Raw genomic sequence first — 16,818 nt, 5'->3', positions numbered from 1 at the left:
ATTTCTCAGATCTGCTTAACACAATTTGGCTAAGCTAGAAAGCATAAAATCACCCCATCATAAAAGCTTCTTTTACAAATAATGCTGACATATTGTCAGATATTGACATTACTAAAATTACACAAATTCACAACATTAACTTCTCAAATCCTTTATAAAATGTTTGTCCTAAAAACCATAAGTTATGTCAATCCACCATCAAAAAGAAAGAAAAGCTGATTTTTGATAAAAGCAAAAACATGGTTGACTTTTTCTCTCAGTGACCAAAAACATTGCTTTGTTTTTTCTTTCCAGATGCCCAGGTCACAATATCAGCAGATAAATCTTTACCCAGGGATGGAGAGACAGTAAGCCTGACATGTAGTATTCCATCCTTTAAAGTGCCAGCAAGCTGGACTATTAATAACAATAATAGTCTTACAAATTGCCTTCCATCAGGTCCATGCCAGCCTCCTAATGATGCAGCAAGATACACTTACAGTGCTACAGCATCAACAATTGGTGTTACAATTACATCATTTAATTCTATGCAAGATATGTTCGGATGGAAATGTCAGTATGGTACAAACTCTGCTGTCTATGTCATAAAACCTGCAAGTAAGTACACATAGACTAAAATATACAATAGAAAAATGGAATACAATAGTAATATAAATAGTCATTTATAAGCAGCTTGTACACATTTTAACTCTTTACCACTTACTGTTGTACTATCTGTAACCCTTAATTATGACATTTGACTCTAAAGGTAATGCTGCTTAATATTACCCAAGGGGTCCAATGAAGGATTTGAAATAAATAGAATTGACTGTTGATCATTTTGTCTCTTTCTTCTCTATCATACAAGATCCATGTATCATACAGGTTATACATCAAGAAATTGAGGCTTAACATAAACAAGATTTTCCATTGCATTGATTTTTACATCATTAAACAGATGACAAAATAAACAAGATCTGAATCAGCATTTGTTCATTTTGATTCAGACAGAAGAAAGATATAATTTTATAATCTTTTTGAAACATAACTGGTTAATTCCTGATGGTATAATGCAAGGAAGCAGATATACCTTATGGACTTCGCTCACATATCAACCACAGGACAGTTTCTTGGTGAACTTTCTCTGAAAACATGATTTACACCTGTTCTTTAGGCCAGGTAAGCATGTACATGCATGTTGTTGCTGATTAGATAGTATAGGAATATCTCTGGAACAACAGTTTATATCCCACAGTTACCTGCTTTGTTCCACAAAAGGTACTTTTCAGTCTCTCCAGGATATAGTTGGCATGAGTATATATTGCTCTGCTTACATGCCTGGTTGTAAATTAGGGAAGCATTAATGCTACAACATTCAGCAACAATTACTAAGGAATCAAACAATGTACCTGGTGTATTATTTTGCTTGTTTTTTCAACAGCATATTGCTTTCTCAACTAGTAGTGAATATCTGCCATTTCTCAGATATGCCAGTAGCTTGTCCATAAGCTACTCCTATGAAACGGAAATTATACGTATCAATTGTATGTTAATGATACTAATTCATGCAAGTCTATGCTTTTAAAATACCGAAAGGAAAAGAGTGAGAAGCAACAAGCTTTGTAAAATTAACAAATAATTTATTTCCTACAATGCAAAGTGAAAATGTAATAAATGAAACTTATGGTATTGCAAATTAATTCCCAAATAATCCTAGAATTACAGTCATAAAGGGCAATAATTATAGTTCTGTATAAACTTAAATAGAAATCCAAATTAAGTCCAGCACTGAAACTGTTGATGTGCCTGTCATAGCCTGTATCACCGCATTGTACCAACAGGCTTTTGTCGAATCACAGTAATATAACTGCAGGTATTAATTCACTACAAATCCCCGTGAATGTGTCTGTTCAAAAATATCACTTTTTGTGAGCACTCTTTATTTCCAGAGAAAAATCACTTGAATTAACTGAAGAAAAAATAAATTCCAGCCCCAATGAATTATTGGACACAACATTAATACAACTGATTTTGCTAGACCTTAAAGTATGAATTTATAAGCTTTCCAGTAACAAGATTATATAGAACTCTACATAACCTCTGGTCACAATTAGCATATTGTAATAAAAACTATTACCTAATGGAATCTTTCAGTCTGGAAGGTTCTAATTATTTACAAGATAAAATGTTAGCTATAATTAAAAATTATAATATGGAACATGGAATATATTCGATACATTGGGGGAATCAGAATAAACTAGACCCAGACCCAAATAAACATGTTTGCTTCTATTAATAATGATCCTAACATTAAACTAATACACATAGAGATTATTTTAGCTATGTAATAGTTATTTACAGAACTAAAATATTGTTTTTATTTCTTGTGTAAATAAAGAAGCTTTTGACAGAGAAAGATCATATTTTCTGGCAAGCTGGAGCAGTTCATAATTTTTCAAGGAGTTTACTTCTGTTAGTAATAATTCCAATATGAAGCTGATACACATTGAGAATATATGAGATATTTTAGCTATGTATTACTTGTTTACAGAATTTTTTACAAAAATCAACTCTGGTAAAAAATAACTTTCATTTGGACAAAGCTAGGTCCAACATACAATGTAGCATTGTAAAAATGTAAAATGAAATTTTCAAAAACTAAAATAAACCTGACAAACAATGCAAATTAAATATACATAACACTAATGCAGTAGGTTTCTTTCTTGCTATATAGTGATACATATAGCAAAGAGTGGTATGTTATTACTAGCATTATGTAGCCTTCTGGTCATGCTACTCCATTCATATCTGCTTGCAAATAAGATATGCATTTACCAAATGAGCAATTGACGGTTAACTAAATACAGTACCTGGTGTATATTTTGCTTGTTCAACCAGCAGGAAAAATTCATATGTTCACCAGTAGTTGAGGTAAGGTATTTACATTGAGGTATTAATTGTATCAGGTGGAATAGGAAAGCATTGCTTGACTGTGATGTTTAGTTTGTTGTTATTTTAGCTGTCTGTATGAATTGATTTAATTTGCTTTGGTCTCAGATATGTTGTAGAAAGATCAAAAGTAGTGGTAATTAACTTTTGGTGTTTATATGGGTACAACCTGACTCTAATGTTTGGGATCAGATATGTGAACACCACATTAATTCTCAGTCCTAAAGCCAGAAAAATCAGATCCAGTCTTTGGTGGTTCTCATCATTATCAATGTTAGTGATGTAGTCAGCATTTTATGTCAACAAGGTGTGCTTGCAATGTTTTTCAGTTTGTCAGGTACTATTTATAGCATTTACAGTTCCCATCTGCTTAAAGTTTCTTTAGACTTTTATTTTCTTTGAAACCTATTTGCTGAAAATAAGAATGACCCTATTGTCAAAATACAATATACCTATTTTAAATCTCAAAATAGTTTGCCATCAGGGAAATGCAATATTTGCAAAACATCATCATGGACCAAAAGCAGTGATGTTTCGTAGGTCATCAAATCATACAGAGTTAATGAGATGATTATGCATCAGATTGTGGACAACCTTTCTGGTTAGATTTTGATCAGATTTGGTATGTAAGCAAATTTTTATTAGATTGATTATGAACAACAGCCACACATATTTACTTAGTGAATGACTTTATCTTGCATCTAAATAATTGCAATACCAGTAGCTGTACAGGAAGGTAACATTTCCATTGGTCATGGTCAGAATGTTACCACGTGATCAAAATGAATTGCGTTCATTTCTGTATGAACTGTAAGGAGAACTCCTTTTCCACTTCTATAAAAAGATTCACATGTACAGCATAAGATAAACACTGCCAGTGAAGGCAGACACAATGTAAGCATTAAAGGAAAACAACATTCTTACATTTAAAAAAAAAAACTTGAATAAATTTGGTTTCCATTGGTTGAAGGACTGGTATTATGATGACCTTATTACGATCAAGCAGGACAATCCAAAGTGCTATAAATAGCTATGTAACAGAAAAACCCCAAACATGTATTACTACGCTCAGTTATGATTTCTATTATTTAATGATGCAGACAAAATAACATAATGAATCGGCAACTGACAGATTATACCACGGTAAACTCAGAATAAACAACATTAAACTCTTACTTGATTGAGCTTGTGAACATTTTTGAAGCCATACATCTGATGAAATTCAAGTAGACTTTTATCATCAAGATAATGAATTGGATTACAGGCAAGATCCAAGTATAATAATAACAACCCAGGTTGATGAAATGGTGAGATTTCAGCCTCCATTTTTCTAGCTAGTCATGAATCCAGTGCCTTACAAACTGAACCAATGCAGCTGCATTGGTTTTACTTTTATATATCTGGCTGTACTTGTTATTTTGTTGATTAATGTAATCATGTAATATGATAGAAAACCACAACAATTTTGGTATATTTGATGAACATAGTTAACACCTGAAGGTTAATATGGGAATATGTACAAATTTATTTAAGTAAATATTGCAAAGTAAAATAATTTGACTCATGTAAATATGTCAACAGTTTTATACAGTTTTCTTGATTGCCAAAATAAGGACTATGTCATGTGAACTTACAGTCAACAAATCTAATTCATCGATTTTTTGTTGCATGACAAATTACATTTTACTTATTTTTATATTGATGTTGAAATATATTGACATAAATTTGCATTAATCGTACACACTTGTTATCTCAGATCTTAATTAGCAGTCATTGTATATCTATACATTTATTTGTTCTTGTTCCTTGCAGAAATTCAAGAATAGGAGGGGTGGTATATAATTTAATTGTGTTGGTGTTTGGGAAGGAGCTTTGTTCCAGCTGATTTTTTTAAAATTTAATGATAAATAAATTTCTCTTGTGATTCAGTAAGTTGCTACCTGTAAGGATTTCAAAAGTTCTGAATCTTTTACTTATTTCTTTACAGTTCCGGTTATGACGGTTCAGTTGACAAATACCTCAGATGAAGCATTAACCTCAACATTAAATATTGTCAGGGGAGGAATTACTTACATAAGATGTAGCACTGCTCCTCGTGGCAGCAGACCCCCAGCAACATTTAAATGGTACAGTAGAACAGTTAATCAGTCACCAATACTCATTGGGAACCAATCTATTTCCTCCACACCTGGTTCAATAATGGTACCAGGGCAACCAGAGTCAGACCTAGTGATATCCTACAGTACATTGACACTAATGGGAACTACATTCAATCAGAATATGTACATATTCTGTGATGCTAGAGATGAGATGAGCATTGGAAACTATACACAGTCTGGGCAGGTTCATATCAATGTAGTGTGTATGTACATTACAGTTTTTGTCAAAGATACAAAGCTATTATCTAGATAATGGTGATATGAAAACTGTTGATTTGAAAAAATCCATTTTTTCATAAATTAGTTTACCCAGGACTTCCATAGGTCTGAGATAAGCAGAATTTTACCAAATAAGAAAGATGAGTCATTATTAAACATTTGATGTTTTGCTATACAATTTTGACCATTAATGTTATAGAACAGAATAGCTTATGGGCTGGCCTGTCATGACATGAAACTCTAAATACACATTCATCCCAAGGTTTCATGGGTCGTAAACAGAAATATTACCAGTCTGAAAATGGTCACCATGGTTGTAATCTTGAAAATTTTGTTGCAGCTTCTTCTCTTATGGAGTTTTCAAAACAGACTTTGCATGATGTCAGGTTGATTCTGAAGTAACATGGGGACTATATCAGTGCAGATATTGCCACCTTGCAGATAACTTAAAAATCTAATTATTGCTACTCCTCCTTGATGAATGGTTACATTGCCATAGGGTTTCATCAAAACATGTCAAGAAGTCTAGATGATGCTTCATGAAAATGATGCTGATCTGAATGCCATTATGGCTACCATAGCAACCATCTTGAAAATCTTGCTGTTGCAACTCGTTTTAAATGGAAAATCATGTAGACACAGGGTATTCAACTAAAGGTGTTTGTGATTCTAGCTTGTCCTAAATGAAAATGGTGCTGATCGGGCCTACAGTATGTCTGCCATGGCAGTAATTTGTTACTTATTGTTGATACTCCTGATACTCCTGAGTTGTTAGCCATGTGGAAAGGTGTTTCCACTTAGAGACTTGCTTTGTTATCTAGTTGGTCTTTATACTAAAATTGTGCCAATCTTACATCCATTCAGGATACTCTGACAGATAGCTTGAATATCTTATCGCTGCTTCCAATAAAATGTCATATTGACGTGAAGTTTGCACATAAGTACATTTAATAATATCTCGTTGGTCTTAAATGAAAATTGTGCTGACCTGACATTCAGTATTGCTGCAAAAGTGGACAAGTTGAAGATCTTTTATAGCTCAAGAATAACAGAGCAATTAAAAAGATAAAAATGTTCTTATCTTATATACTTTTAAATTCCAGTAGATTGTCAGTCCCTTAGACAGACCCTAAAGAATCAGCATGAGTGTCATATTAACATACTGATAAAACAATATAGGCTAAACACTATTCAGGTTACAAGTTTCTTGCATACATAATAATGCTTTGCAGATGTTAACGACCAAAGTATTTTTCTTCATAATGAAAGTAATTATATCAGCAAATGATTATTCTATAATATGGTATTTCCACTTTTCAGATCCTCCTGTGGTCCAGCTTTCCCCAAACTACTCTGTATATAATGTGACAGAAGGAACACAGAATTTTGTTTTCAACTGTAGTATTATTGAGGCCAACCCATTGCCACAGTCAGATGGTTATAGTTGGTTCCACAAGTCAATAGTTATGCAAGGACAAGTCTCATCCTCGTACACTCTTCCAAGTGTACAGAAGTCAGATGATGGGGAGTACAAATGTACAGCTAGGAATGGTTATGGCAGTGGAACATCAACTTCTTTGGCTCTTAATGTACAGTGTGAGTATATTATGTAAAATTATACATTTTAATGTTCAATTGATTTTTTGTTTAAATGTAGACTGTGCCAGGAAAATTTTGACCTTGATACTTACTACTTAATTGGCAGAAAGAATGGTCAGAAATATCATTGGAATTAGTGAACAGCTGGACTTGGATTGCATCAACAAGAATCATTGTGAATCATTGTTATGTGTATTTAATTTGCATTGTTTGTTGTCTTTTCCCCATGAATAGGTGTTATGTATACTTACATTGTTAGTCAGTAATTGAGTTAAGGGCCTATCACACTACTGACATTTATATTGTAAGGATTTTTGGGGATTTAATTTACAATACTGTAAGTTCTCTTTAAATTATCAGTTTGTATTCTTGGGAAATTACTTATTTGTTGAGTTTTACAAACATTGTTGATTTTCACTCTTTTATGTTACATAGCTTAAGACCATAGAGTCATAACTGTACAATATTTACACATTGACACAGACATTAAATTTCTCTGAGCACATTAAATCGTGAATTTAAAGGCAACTTTTCTCCCAACTTAAATTGTATTATCTATAGAGAGGTTATTTATCATTATAGGTCATTTAAGTATGGCAAAGTTGACCAATGGATAAATATTATAGTCTTGCAATGGTTTTCCAGGGTTTGACTATCCACATAATACTTTATATGTCTATAAAGAACAGAAGGAAGTTTGGGAGTGCCCGGGGTAAAATGCAAGTGTATGCATTTCATATTTGTAGGCATCATAAACTGTGACATCTGGACAAGGTAATTGAATTTAAATGTGACAACTGGACAGTGTACATGGGATTTAAATGTGACAACTGGACAAGGTAATTGGGATATAAATAAGTTTCTTTTCATTTAATAAATAAACCTGTGTAGATTTGGTGAGTTACAGTCAATATGCAGACCGTTTCAGTGAAGGGAATTTCAGTTAGTAAAACAAAATTAGGAGCCTCGCCAGACAACACTACTGGTAAATAGCCCCACCAGACAACACTACTGGCAGAAAGCCTCACTAGTCAACACTACTATCAAAAAGCACCACCAGACAACACTACTGGTAAAAGCCCCACCATATCAAAAAGCCCCACCAGACAACACTACTGGCACAAGAAAACCACCAGACACCACAACAGTCAAAATTAGCCCTGCTAGACAACACTACTGGTAAATGGCCCCACCTGAATCTTAAAATAGTATGTGAGGGCAATAAAACATATTAATTACAAAAATATTTATATGTGCTCATATCAGTTGTAAATGTTACATACTGGAGACACAATATGGTAATCCAAATAATAGAGTGTTGATGGCACTTGTAAAAATTGCATAATAGCGATAGAAAATGGTGAGTTCGAATAATAGCGTACTTATCTTGGTTGTAATTACATAATGCATTGGACAAGCTTTGACTAGTCATACTTAAAGCATTGTTTCCTCTGGAGATTCAAAATACAGGTTTATAATTGAGCATAAAACAAAAATAGTAATGTCCCTTTCAAGCATGGCTGATGCCATTTTCTAATTCACTATTAAAAAGAATGACAAGAAAAGTTAGATATTGATGGAATAATTGTCCTCTCTCTCTCTCTCCAATACATGAATACATGACTCAGTAACTTGACTGCATACATATTGGACAGCACAGTTTTGTAGTATACACTGCAGCACCATTTTCTCATTGTATTCATCAAATGCGACATTCAGCATGACTGATACAATTATTTTTTAAACAAAATTTGTGCCTTCGCTATCAGATTATGTGAAAATAACACATTATTTCTGCAGTCTCAAACTATAAACTCTAATTTACATAGATGGCACTATATAAAACATGGAATTAATGTCACCACAAATATATTATCTATTTTTTTGTACAGTATTACTGTTAATATAGATTAATATTGCACAGAGTCTGTAAGTTTTAACTGTTTTTAACACATTAACCCTTGGTGATGAATTTATGTGGCAGGAGGTAGTAGCCTACTGCTGAGCTCTGTAGCATCAAGGTCATGTAAGATGCACTAAAATGGGTGGTATTATAAAATGGTAGACTGATATAGTACTACAATGATACCAAATAATCTGGATGTTCTAGTTGCACTTTTTGAACCCGATTTTTTTTCCACCCAAAATTCACCTGATTTTGTGTCCAGATTTTAGACTTTTTGGTCTCAGATCTAAGGCAGATTGGTATGAACTGCAAACAAACAGATGAATTTTTGAAAAAAGCTCTGGTTTAGTATAGTTTCCCCATACATTAGATTGTTGTTGTTGTTCTAGGGTTTAACACCATTTTTCAGCACAAAATAGGCTATACATGGCGGTCAGTATAAATGGTGGAGGAAGAACCCTGAAAAACGCAGGGAAGAACCACCGACCCACGAGAAGTTAGTGGCAGGCTTTCCCACGTACCCACGCTAGCCGAGCCTTGGACTCGAACCCACGCAGACAGAGGTGAGATGGCAGTGATCCGGAATGATGAGCGCTTTAGACCACTCGGCCACTCTGGGCCCCCCCATACATTTGAACAATAATACATTGTTGGAAGAATATGTGACTTGTAGTGTAGACTTTGAGTTTCCATAGGTAAATATTTCTTGATTCTGCTGAGTAGGGCAATTTTGGATGACAGAGTTTTACAAAGCTTATCAATATGGTCATTCCATAATAAATTATCTACGGTCACACCTACAAGCTTTTCATGTTTGACATTTTCTTATGGATGATTATTTATAGCAGGAGATAGTTCTGGATTCCCTGACTTGTGTAATTTAGTAATATTATAATGACAGCTGTTACATCTTCTCTTACAAACTGAATTAGCTTCAAGCAGTTGCTTATGCTTTATCTTAAATATTTTCCAATGACAGTTTAGAATGTTTATGTTCCCTGCATTTTATAGAACAAAGGATTGATACATTGGTCCAGTCATTAGTGTCTGCACAGTAAATTATTTAATTATAAGTGCATTTCAACTATATTTAGTTTACAACTTGATATTGATGAGACCTTGACTGAATTGAATTGATTCTGTTCTACTTTATGGTTTGTTGGAGTTATAGCCCTTGATTGTCAGAACTATCATCTTTTCTGCATGACATGGCCTTAATTAATTATTAATTTCAACCAGATTTGGTGTGATGATTGGTAGTGATAAGGTCTTGGTGGAGATCAATTGTCAGCATTCTACATCATCATTTAGCAGATTTAAAACCCATGGATGTTAGGTACACCTACATTTGTTTCTGCACATGAACTCCCATAAAAAGCTAACATGCTATTAATAGACAATGCATAGAACCAGAATGATTTCAAAGTTATATAACTCCAAACTGATTTACTTCCAGAATCAAAGGAGTGACAATGTATAAATCACACATGGGGAATTGCTGAAATTCATGTCAGATACCCAGGTCTATCAGAGATAGTCATATCTTTGTGAAGTTTTCTTGGCCCACAAGTGAAATCATCATTCAGTATTGTGAGTGGTATTATTGTTTATGTTAACAAAATATTCTAATTGTTTTGAATCCAGAGCAAAATAAGAATAAGGACTCATTCAAACGACCACAACAGCATTATAGTTTGTATATTCGTACATCCAGATTATTTATTGTTTATCTGGTTTTTTTGTGAACTTTCTGTATTACTTTAAGGGTCATCGGTAATATTTTCATGGTCTTGGTACTGATTTTTTTGGTCAATATTAGCTCATTTACCTTTGTAGTGGGGATGCGGATTTAGAGGTATTGGGGGATGAAGATTTAAAGATTGGGGGATGGAGATTTATAGGTATTGGGGATGAGGATTTAGATGTGTTGGGGGCGAGGATTTAGAGGTATTGGGTCGATGAAGATTTAGATGTATTGGGAGGATGAAGATTTAGAGGTATTGAGGGTATCGAGATTTAGAGGTGGGGGATGAAGATTTAGAGGTATGGGGGATGAGGATTTAGAGGTATTGGGGGATGAGGATTTAGAGGTATTGGTGGTATGAAGATTTAGAGGTATGGGAGGATGAATATTTAGAGGTATGGGGGATGAAGATTTAGAGGTATTGGGGAATGAGGATTTAGAGGTATGGTTGGATAAAGATTTAGAGGTAATGGGGATGAGGATTTAGAGGTATAGGGTCATGAAGATTTAGAGGTATTGGGGAGATGAAGATTTAAAGGTATTGGGGGATGAGGATTTAAAGGTATTGGGGGATGAGGATTTAGAGGTATTGAGGATGAAGATTTAGAGGTATTGGGGATGAAGATTTAAAGGCATTGGGGGTATGAAGGTTTAGAGGTATGGGGGATGAAGATTTAGAGGTATTGGGGTATGAAGATTTAGAGGTATTGGGAAAAGAGGATTTCAAGGTATTGGGGGATGAGGATTTACAGAATGTATCACTTGCAGTGTGTAAAGTATATTTCTAATCTAACCTCCAGAATGGTTGCCATGACTGCATTCTTGAAAATCATGTATGGCTGCCTCTTCTGAACTGAATGGTTTTATCAACATGAAATTTTGACTGAAATACAATAGTGAAAAATAACTGGTTCTGGTTAAATAGGATACAGACCTAACCTCCAATATGGCAGGCATAGTCACTTGACAGTTACGGTGACATGGAAATCATATTTTTTTTAAAAATGTTATTATCATTACTCCACTAGAATGAAGGATGGCATTGACATGTGTTTTTCCTAAAACACTTCTTGCAGTATGTAACTGATTCTGAATGGAAAATATACTCGTTTTTAGATTGTTACAAACTCGAGCCACTGGAATGGTAACCTTGGCCTTTTGTTTCCATGAAGGAGTTTTTCAATTTATGCTTAAATGTAGCAACAACAATACCCAAAATATTTGTACCCTACAATAACAAATGAATTAATGTTATTTTTCTACTTGCTGGAGAGGCACAGGAAGACACCAGGAAATGTGACAGACATAACAGATGGTTCAGTATATAAAGGTTTGACCAAAGACATCAATGGCATAACACTCAGGTTTCTTATGTGGCATTGTAAGGCAACATATTAATGTAAAATACATCTGATTTTTAAAAAAGGAAAAGATCAATTGATTACCTTGTGATTGGAGAAAATTATTGAATTGCCTTTTTAATTTGCAAAGTCAAAGCTGGCTCTTGGCTGTCTGAATTTCTTATTCTGATCAGTTCCTTTGTATCGATGACCAAAACATCCTGGTGATGCCCATGCATATACGTCAAAACTTTTTTTGGAAATGGCTCATTACAAATTTCACGATAATGGATTTCATTTGTAATATCTCTACCTAACACGTCCCACACCTTGTCATAACCTAGCTCTCCAAATGGTGAGCAGTCTGGAAATGCTTTTTTAGTTGTCAAAATTACATCTATGCATGAAGTAGCAAAAATGTCTTTCTTAAAAAGCATGACAAAATTGTCATTTCGTTTTCTGTATGAAGCATTGGAGGAATCATTGTCTACAGTACCCAATACCTTTAAATCTTCATCCCCAATACCTCTAAATCTTCTTCCCCCCATACTTCTAAATCCTTATCCCCCAATACCTTTAAATCCTCATCCCCCAATACCTTTAAATCTTCATCTCCCCAATACCTCTAAATCCTCATTTCATCACAGTCATCATCATCATCAGTGCCACCATCATAATCATCACAGCCATCATCTTCGTCACCAACACAATCACTGTGACTTTCATTTTCATCAAGCAGATCATAACAAATGTTTTTACACTGTGCATCATCACAACAGTTTTCCCTTGAAGCACCAACTACTACAGTATCCTCATTCTCAATCTTCAGATTTTTTGGATGACCCTCATTTGTAATATCACTACCTAACATGTCCCACACCTTGTCATAACCTAGCTCTCCAAGTGGTGAGCAGTCTGGAAATGCTTTTTTAGTTGTCAAAATTACATCTATGCATGAAGTAGCAAAAATGTCTTTCTTATAAAGCATGACAAAATTGTCATTTCGTTTTCTGTATGAAGCATTGGAGGAATCATTGTCTACAGTACCCAATACCTTTAAATCTTCATCCCCAATACCTTTAAATCTTCATCTCCCCAATACCTCTAAATCTTCATGACCCTAAACCTCTAAATCCTCATCTCATCACAGTCATCATCATCATCAGTGCCACCATCATAATCATCACAGCCATCATCTTCATCACCGACACAATCACTGTGACTTTCGTTTTCATCAAACAGATCATAACAAATGTTTTCACACTGTGCATCATCACAACAGTTTTCCCTTGAAGCACCAACTACTACAGTATCCTCATTCTCAATCTTCAGATTTTTTGGATGACCCTCTAGGACACACGGTACTAATTATACGGAAGAACTGTGAACCAGTCTAGAAATGGGTGAAGAAATGATAGAGTATTTACAGGTTTGGTGGTCCATAATTGGTTAATAATGAAAATTAAAATTTTAGGAAAAATATCTTTTGAGAGCTTATCCTATATGTAATGTAAAAAAAATATTGACAAATTTCTACTGATGCAACTTTAGCATTTTTACAGGCTTGACTCAGGAGTACTCAATACTGAAAGTAGCACCTGATTCATTTGGTGCAGAATCAATAACACGTGTTTCATGCACATGTATGTAAACAAATTGCCACGGGTCATATGGTGTTCTCCACACATAAGCTTGCACCAAGGTTAGATGTGCACGAAAAATTATAGGTGTCATTATCAGCACCCATAAATTTTAAGTTATTGAATTTTTGAATATGATAGTGTTTCCATATGTTTACCATTGGAGTGGAATTAGTACCGTGAGTCCTATATGCGACCTATACCATAATAGGAGTTTGTTGTTTCCATGGTTACCACGTGCATACAGGGTATCAATTTGGTGGTTTTTACATATGACAATCATAATGGAGTCTTTTTATCATGGTTTGAATGTGATTTTGGAGAAAAATTCTATACAAAAGACAGATGGGGATGGTTTTATACAATGGAGAGTGGAAGTAGATAGCTCGGGCCATAGGGAAAAGAGCATAGTATGGCCTGATGGCAGAATTTCATATGATGGTACCCATAGATTGGCCTGTATGGTTAAATACCATTTAACACATGCAACAATTCCCCAAAAGGGGGTGGGGGTGGGGGAGATTTTATATGTAAGCCACTTATGTCACAATCACTTATGTATCAGTACTGATCATTTAACTTTAGAGACACCCTCAGCAGATCAAAGCAGAGAACATTGTAAAAATAAGGACTGTGCACAAAACTGCACATGCTGCATTGCCTCAACCTGTAAATTGAATTATTATATGTCGAGTCACATTGAATATCAATTATACCGGTCTTATTTCTTATCCTAGAATTAAACTCCTTGACACCTATTCTATGTTCAGCATGTTTCTCATATTGGTACATTACATTTTTGGGTAAACAGTATTGGAACTTTTCTGCATTTCTTTTGTTGAGGGAGCAGGGAGGGATATTTTCACTTAAAATAATAGTTTTCAACCCTTCATTCCAAATATAACTCTGCAAAAGTCCTATCTGTATTGCATTCTTTACACAGGTAGTTTTTCTTTCCCAACCTCTCTTCATACAGTTGAAACATTCTTGATGTATAACTGCATGGTGAACATACTGCTCTCTTCCACCAAACCAGATCTCTTTTTTCTTCATGTACCAAGTCCCATGATAGAAAATCTTCATACTCAGGGTGTTGCAACTTGTGGTCTCAGAACACATTATTCCAAATCTCAGCATTTGATTACTGCGTGCACTAAGCGATATGTTTTGTTCACCATATATGTTGTTGTGAATAAATGAAAACAAGCTTCATGTCAGAAATATGGTTTCATATTTGAAACAAAAGCTATTTATAAAACCTACATTGTTCTGTTCTTACCATCAAGTAATAGTAAGGAATCATTTAGCTGTAAATTAGAGCTTGCTATTTGGTTTGCCAAATCAAGGTGTATTACCTCCCCTTTGACTGTAATTGAGTGATTGCAATGTTTGCTTTGTTTCTCTTTTGTTCAATAATGTATGCATTTTTTCAGCTTTATATTAAAAAGTAAGTAATTTAACACTGCTTATAGTGGAAAGCAGCCACAGTAATGATTTTTAGACTTTTTCTTAACTTTTTATGAGCTTTGGGTAAATGTAGGTATATGTTTATGTATTAGACAACTTCAATATGCAATTCAGTTCTATTACTTAAATTTAACAAGTAGTTTTTGCAGTGATAAGATTTATCAGTGTCTGAATATTGCATAGAGACACGGACTTGTCTTGGCATAGCAAAGTTTTTCACACATTTCTCCACCTCCAGCTTACTTAATAGCTTGAGTCATAACAGTTTGTGCATACACTTTCTGTCTCCAACATCAATGTCAGCATTATAGGAACTTTGGATAGCTTTTTCAAATTTGTCTCTTGATGTCCTTATGTAACATACCTCATGTTGATGTGTTATTTGGGTTGATACACATTCCCCCCCACCCCCTTTGTTGTGGGGAACATTACCAGGCTTGAAGAAATTACTCTGTCTATTCTTTGCTTATTCACCCTTCCCCATAGTTTTATACTAAAAAGTAGCACTATGTTATTTAATTATTCAGTATAATACAGCTTATGGAACTCTTCCTTGGCTTTTATACCTTTTTATTAACATTTGGGGGTCATGAATCACATGTGATGATAGTTTAAATAAGTTTGGAATATCAGCATCTCTTGATGCTTCATGGGTGTGTTTATTTGTTTTAGTCACAAAAGGGCAATGGCCTCGTATCATTTTGACCTGTCATGTGGCACACTTATTTGTTTTGTTTGATTGATGTGAATAGGGATGCACTGTGTGTTATTTCTGTGAGAGTCAGCATGAAAAGAAATGCAATTTTGAAGTTTAAAACATTTAAAACTTGTCTTATAGCCAGTGAGAGATGAAAATACAATGCGTCATGTAATTTGATACCCTGTGATGTCATACTTGCTGATGTCAGCATGCTTGTGTTTCTTTTGTGTAGCATGCATGCCATAGAAAGATAACATGAAGATACAAAGGCAGAAAACAATTATTTTAATAACAAGAATAAGCCATTAATAAGTACAATACAACACAGCAACATGTAATGCGGATGCAATTTAACTACAGATATTGATATCACATAAAATGCTATTGCACTATTATCCATGCACAAGCATGGCCAATTCTTTCTTACAATTATGCTCTAATATCAAGGAGTAAAATACAACTTTTTCAAAAAAAATTAAATCTGGTTATAGGACACACGGTACTAATTATACGGAAGAACTGTGAACCAGTCTAGAAATGGGTGAAGAAATGATAGAGTATTTACAGGTTTGGTGGTCCATAATTGGTTAATAATGAAAATTAAAATTTTAGGAAAAATATCTTTTGAGAGCTTATCCTATATGTAATGTAAAAAAAATATTGACAAATTCTACTGATGCAACTTTAGCATTTTTACAGGCTTGACTCAGGAGTACTCAATACTGAAAGTAGCACCTGATTCATTTGGTGCAGAATCAATAACACGTGTTTCATGCACATGTATGTAAACAAATTGCTGCGGGTCATATGGTGTTCTCCACACATAAGCTTGCACCAAGGTTAGATGTGCACGAAAAATTATAGGTGTCATTATCAGCACCCATAAATTTTAGGTTATTGAATTTTGAATATGATAGTGTTTCCATATGTTTACCATTGGAGTGGAATTAGTACCGTGAGTCCTCTAGGGTTTTTCCATTGTATTCATTCAGGATGCTTTCAGTTGCCATAGGAACAAAATCTGAAATATATATAGTAATTCAACTGCAGTAAACTTGTTTCATATTACAGTAATGTCACCTTTTTACAGAATTTCTTGATTTATTGGATAATTTA

The 16,818-nt window shown here is 34.2% G+C and overlaps 1 protein-coding gene across 1 annotated transcript in view; it reads left to right on the top strand.

Moving 5' to 3' along the window:
- Positions 1 to 298: 298 nt before the first annotated feature.
- Positions 299 to 16,818, top strand: part of LOC149774829 (nephrin-like) — a 107,065-nt gene continuing 90,545 nt past the window's right edge. The window contains exons 1-3 of the mRNA XM_089944707.1: positions 299 to 597; positions 4,916 to 5,290; positions 6,627 to 6,902. Coding sequence (XP_089800833.1) covers positions 528 to 597; positions 4,916 to 5,290; positions 6,627 to 6,902 — 721 coding nt within the window. The 5' untranslated portion in view covers positions 299 to 527. The remainder of the gene's footprint in view (positions 598 to 4,915; positions 5,291 to 6,626; positions 6,903 to 16,818) is intronic.

The sequence above is a fragment of the Sinohyriopsis cumingii genome, unplaced genomic scaffold (genome assembly GCF_028554795.1).
Source record: "Sinohyriopsis cumingii isolate HCF-2022 unplaced genomic scaffold, ASM2855479v2 utg000127l, whole genome shotgun sequence".
NCBI classification, from domain to species: domain Eukaryota; kingdom Metazoa; phylum Mollusca; class Bivalvia; order Unionida; family Unionidae; genus Sinohyriopsis; species Sinohyriopsis cumingii.
Note: the sequence above shows the minus strand (reverse complement) of the source record. Positions and strands in the feature narration are given on the sequence as shown.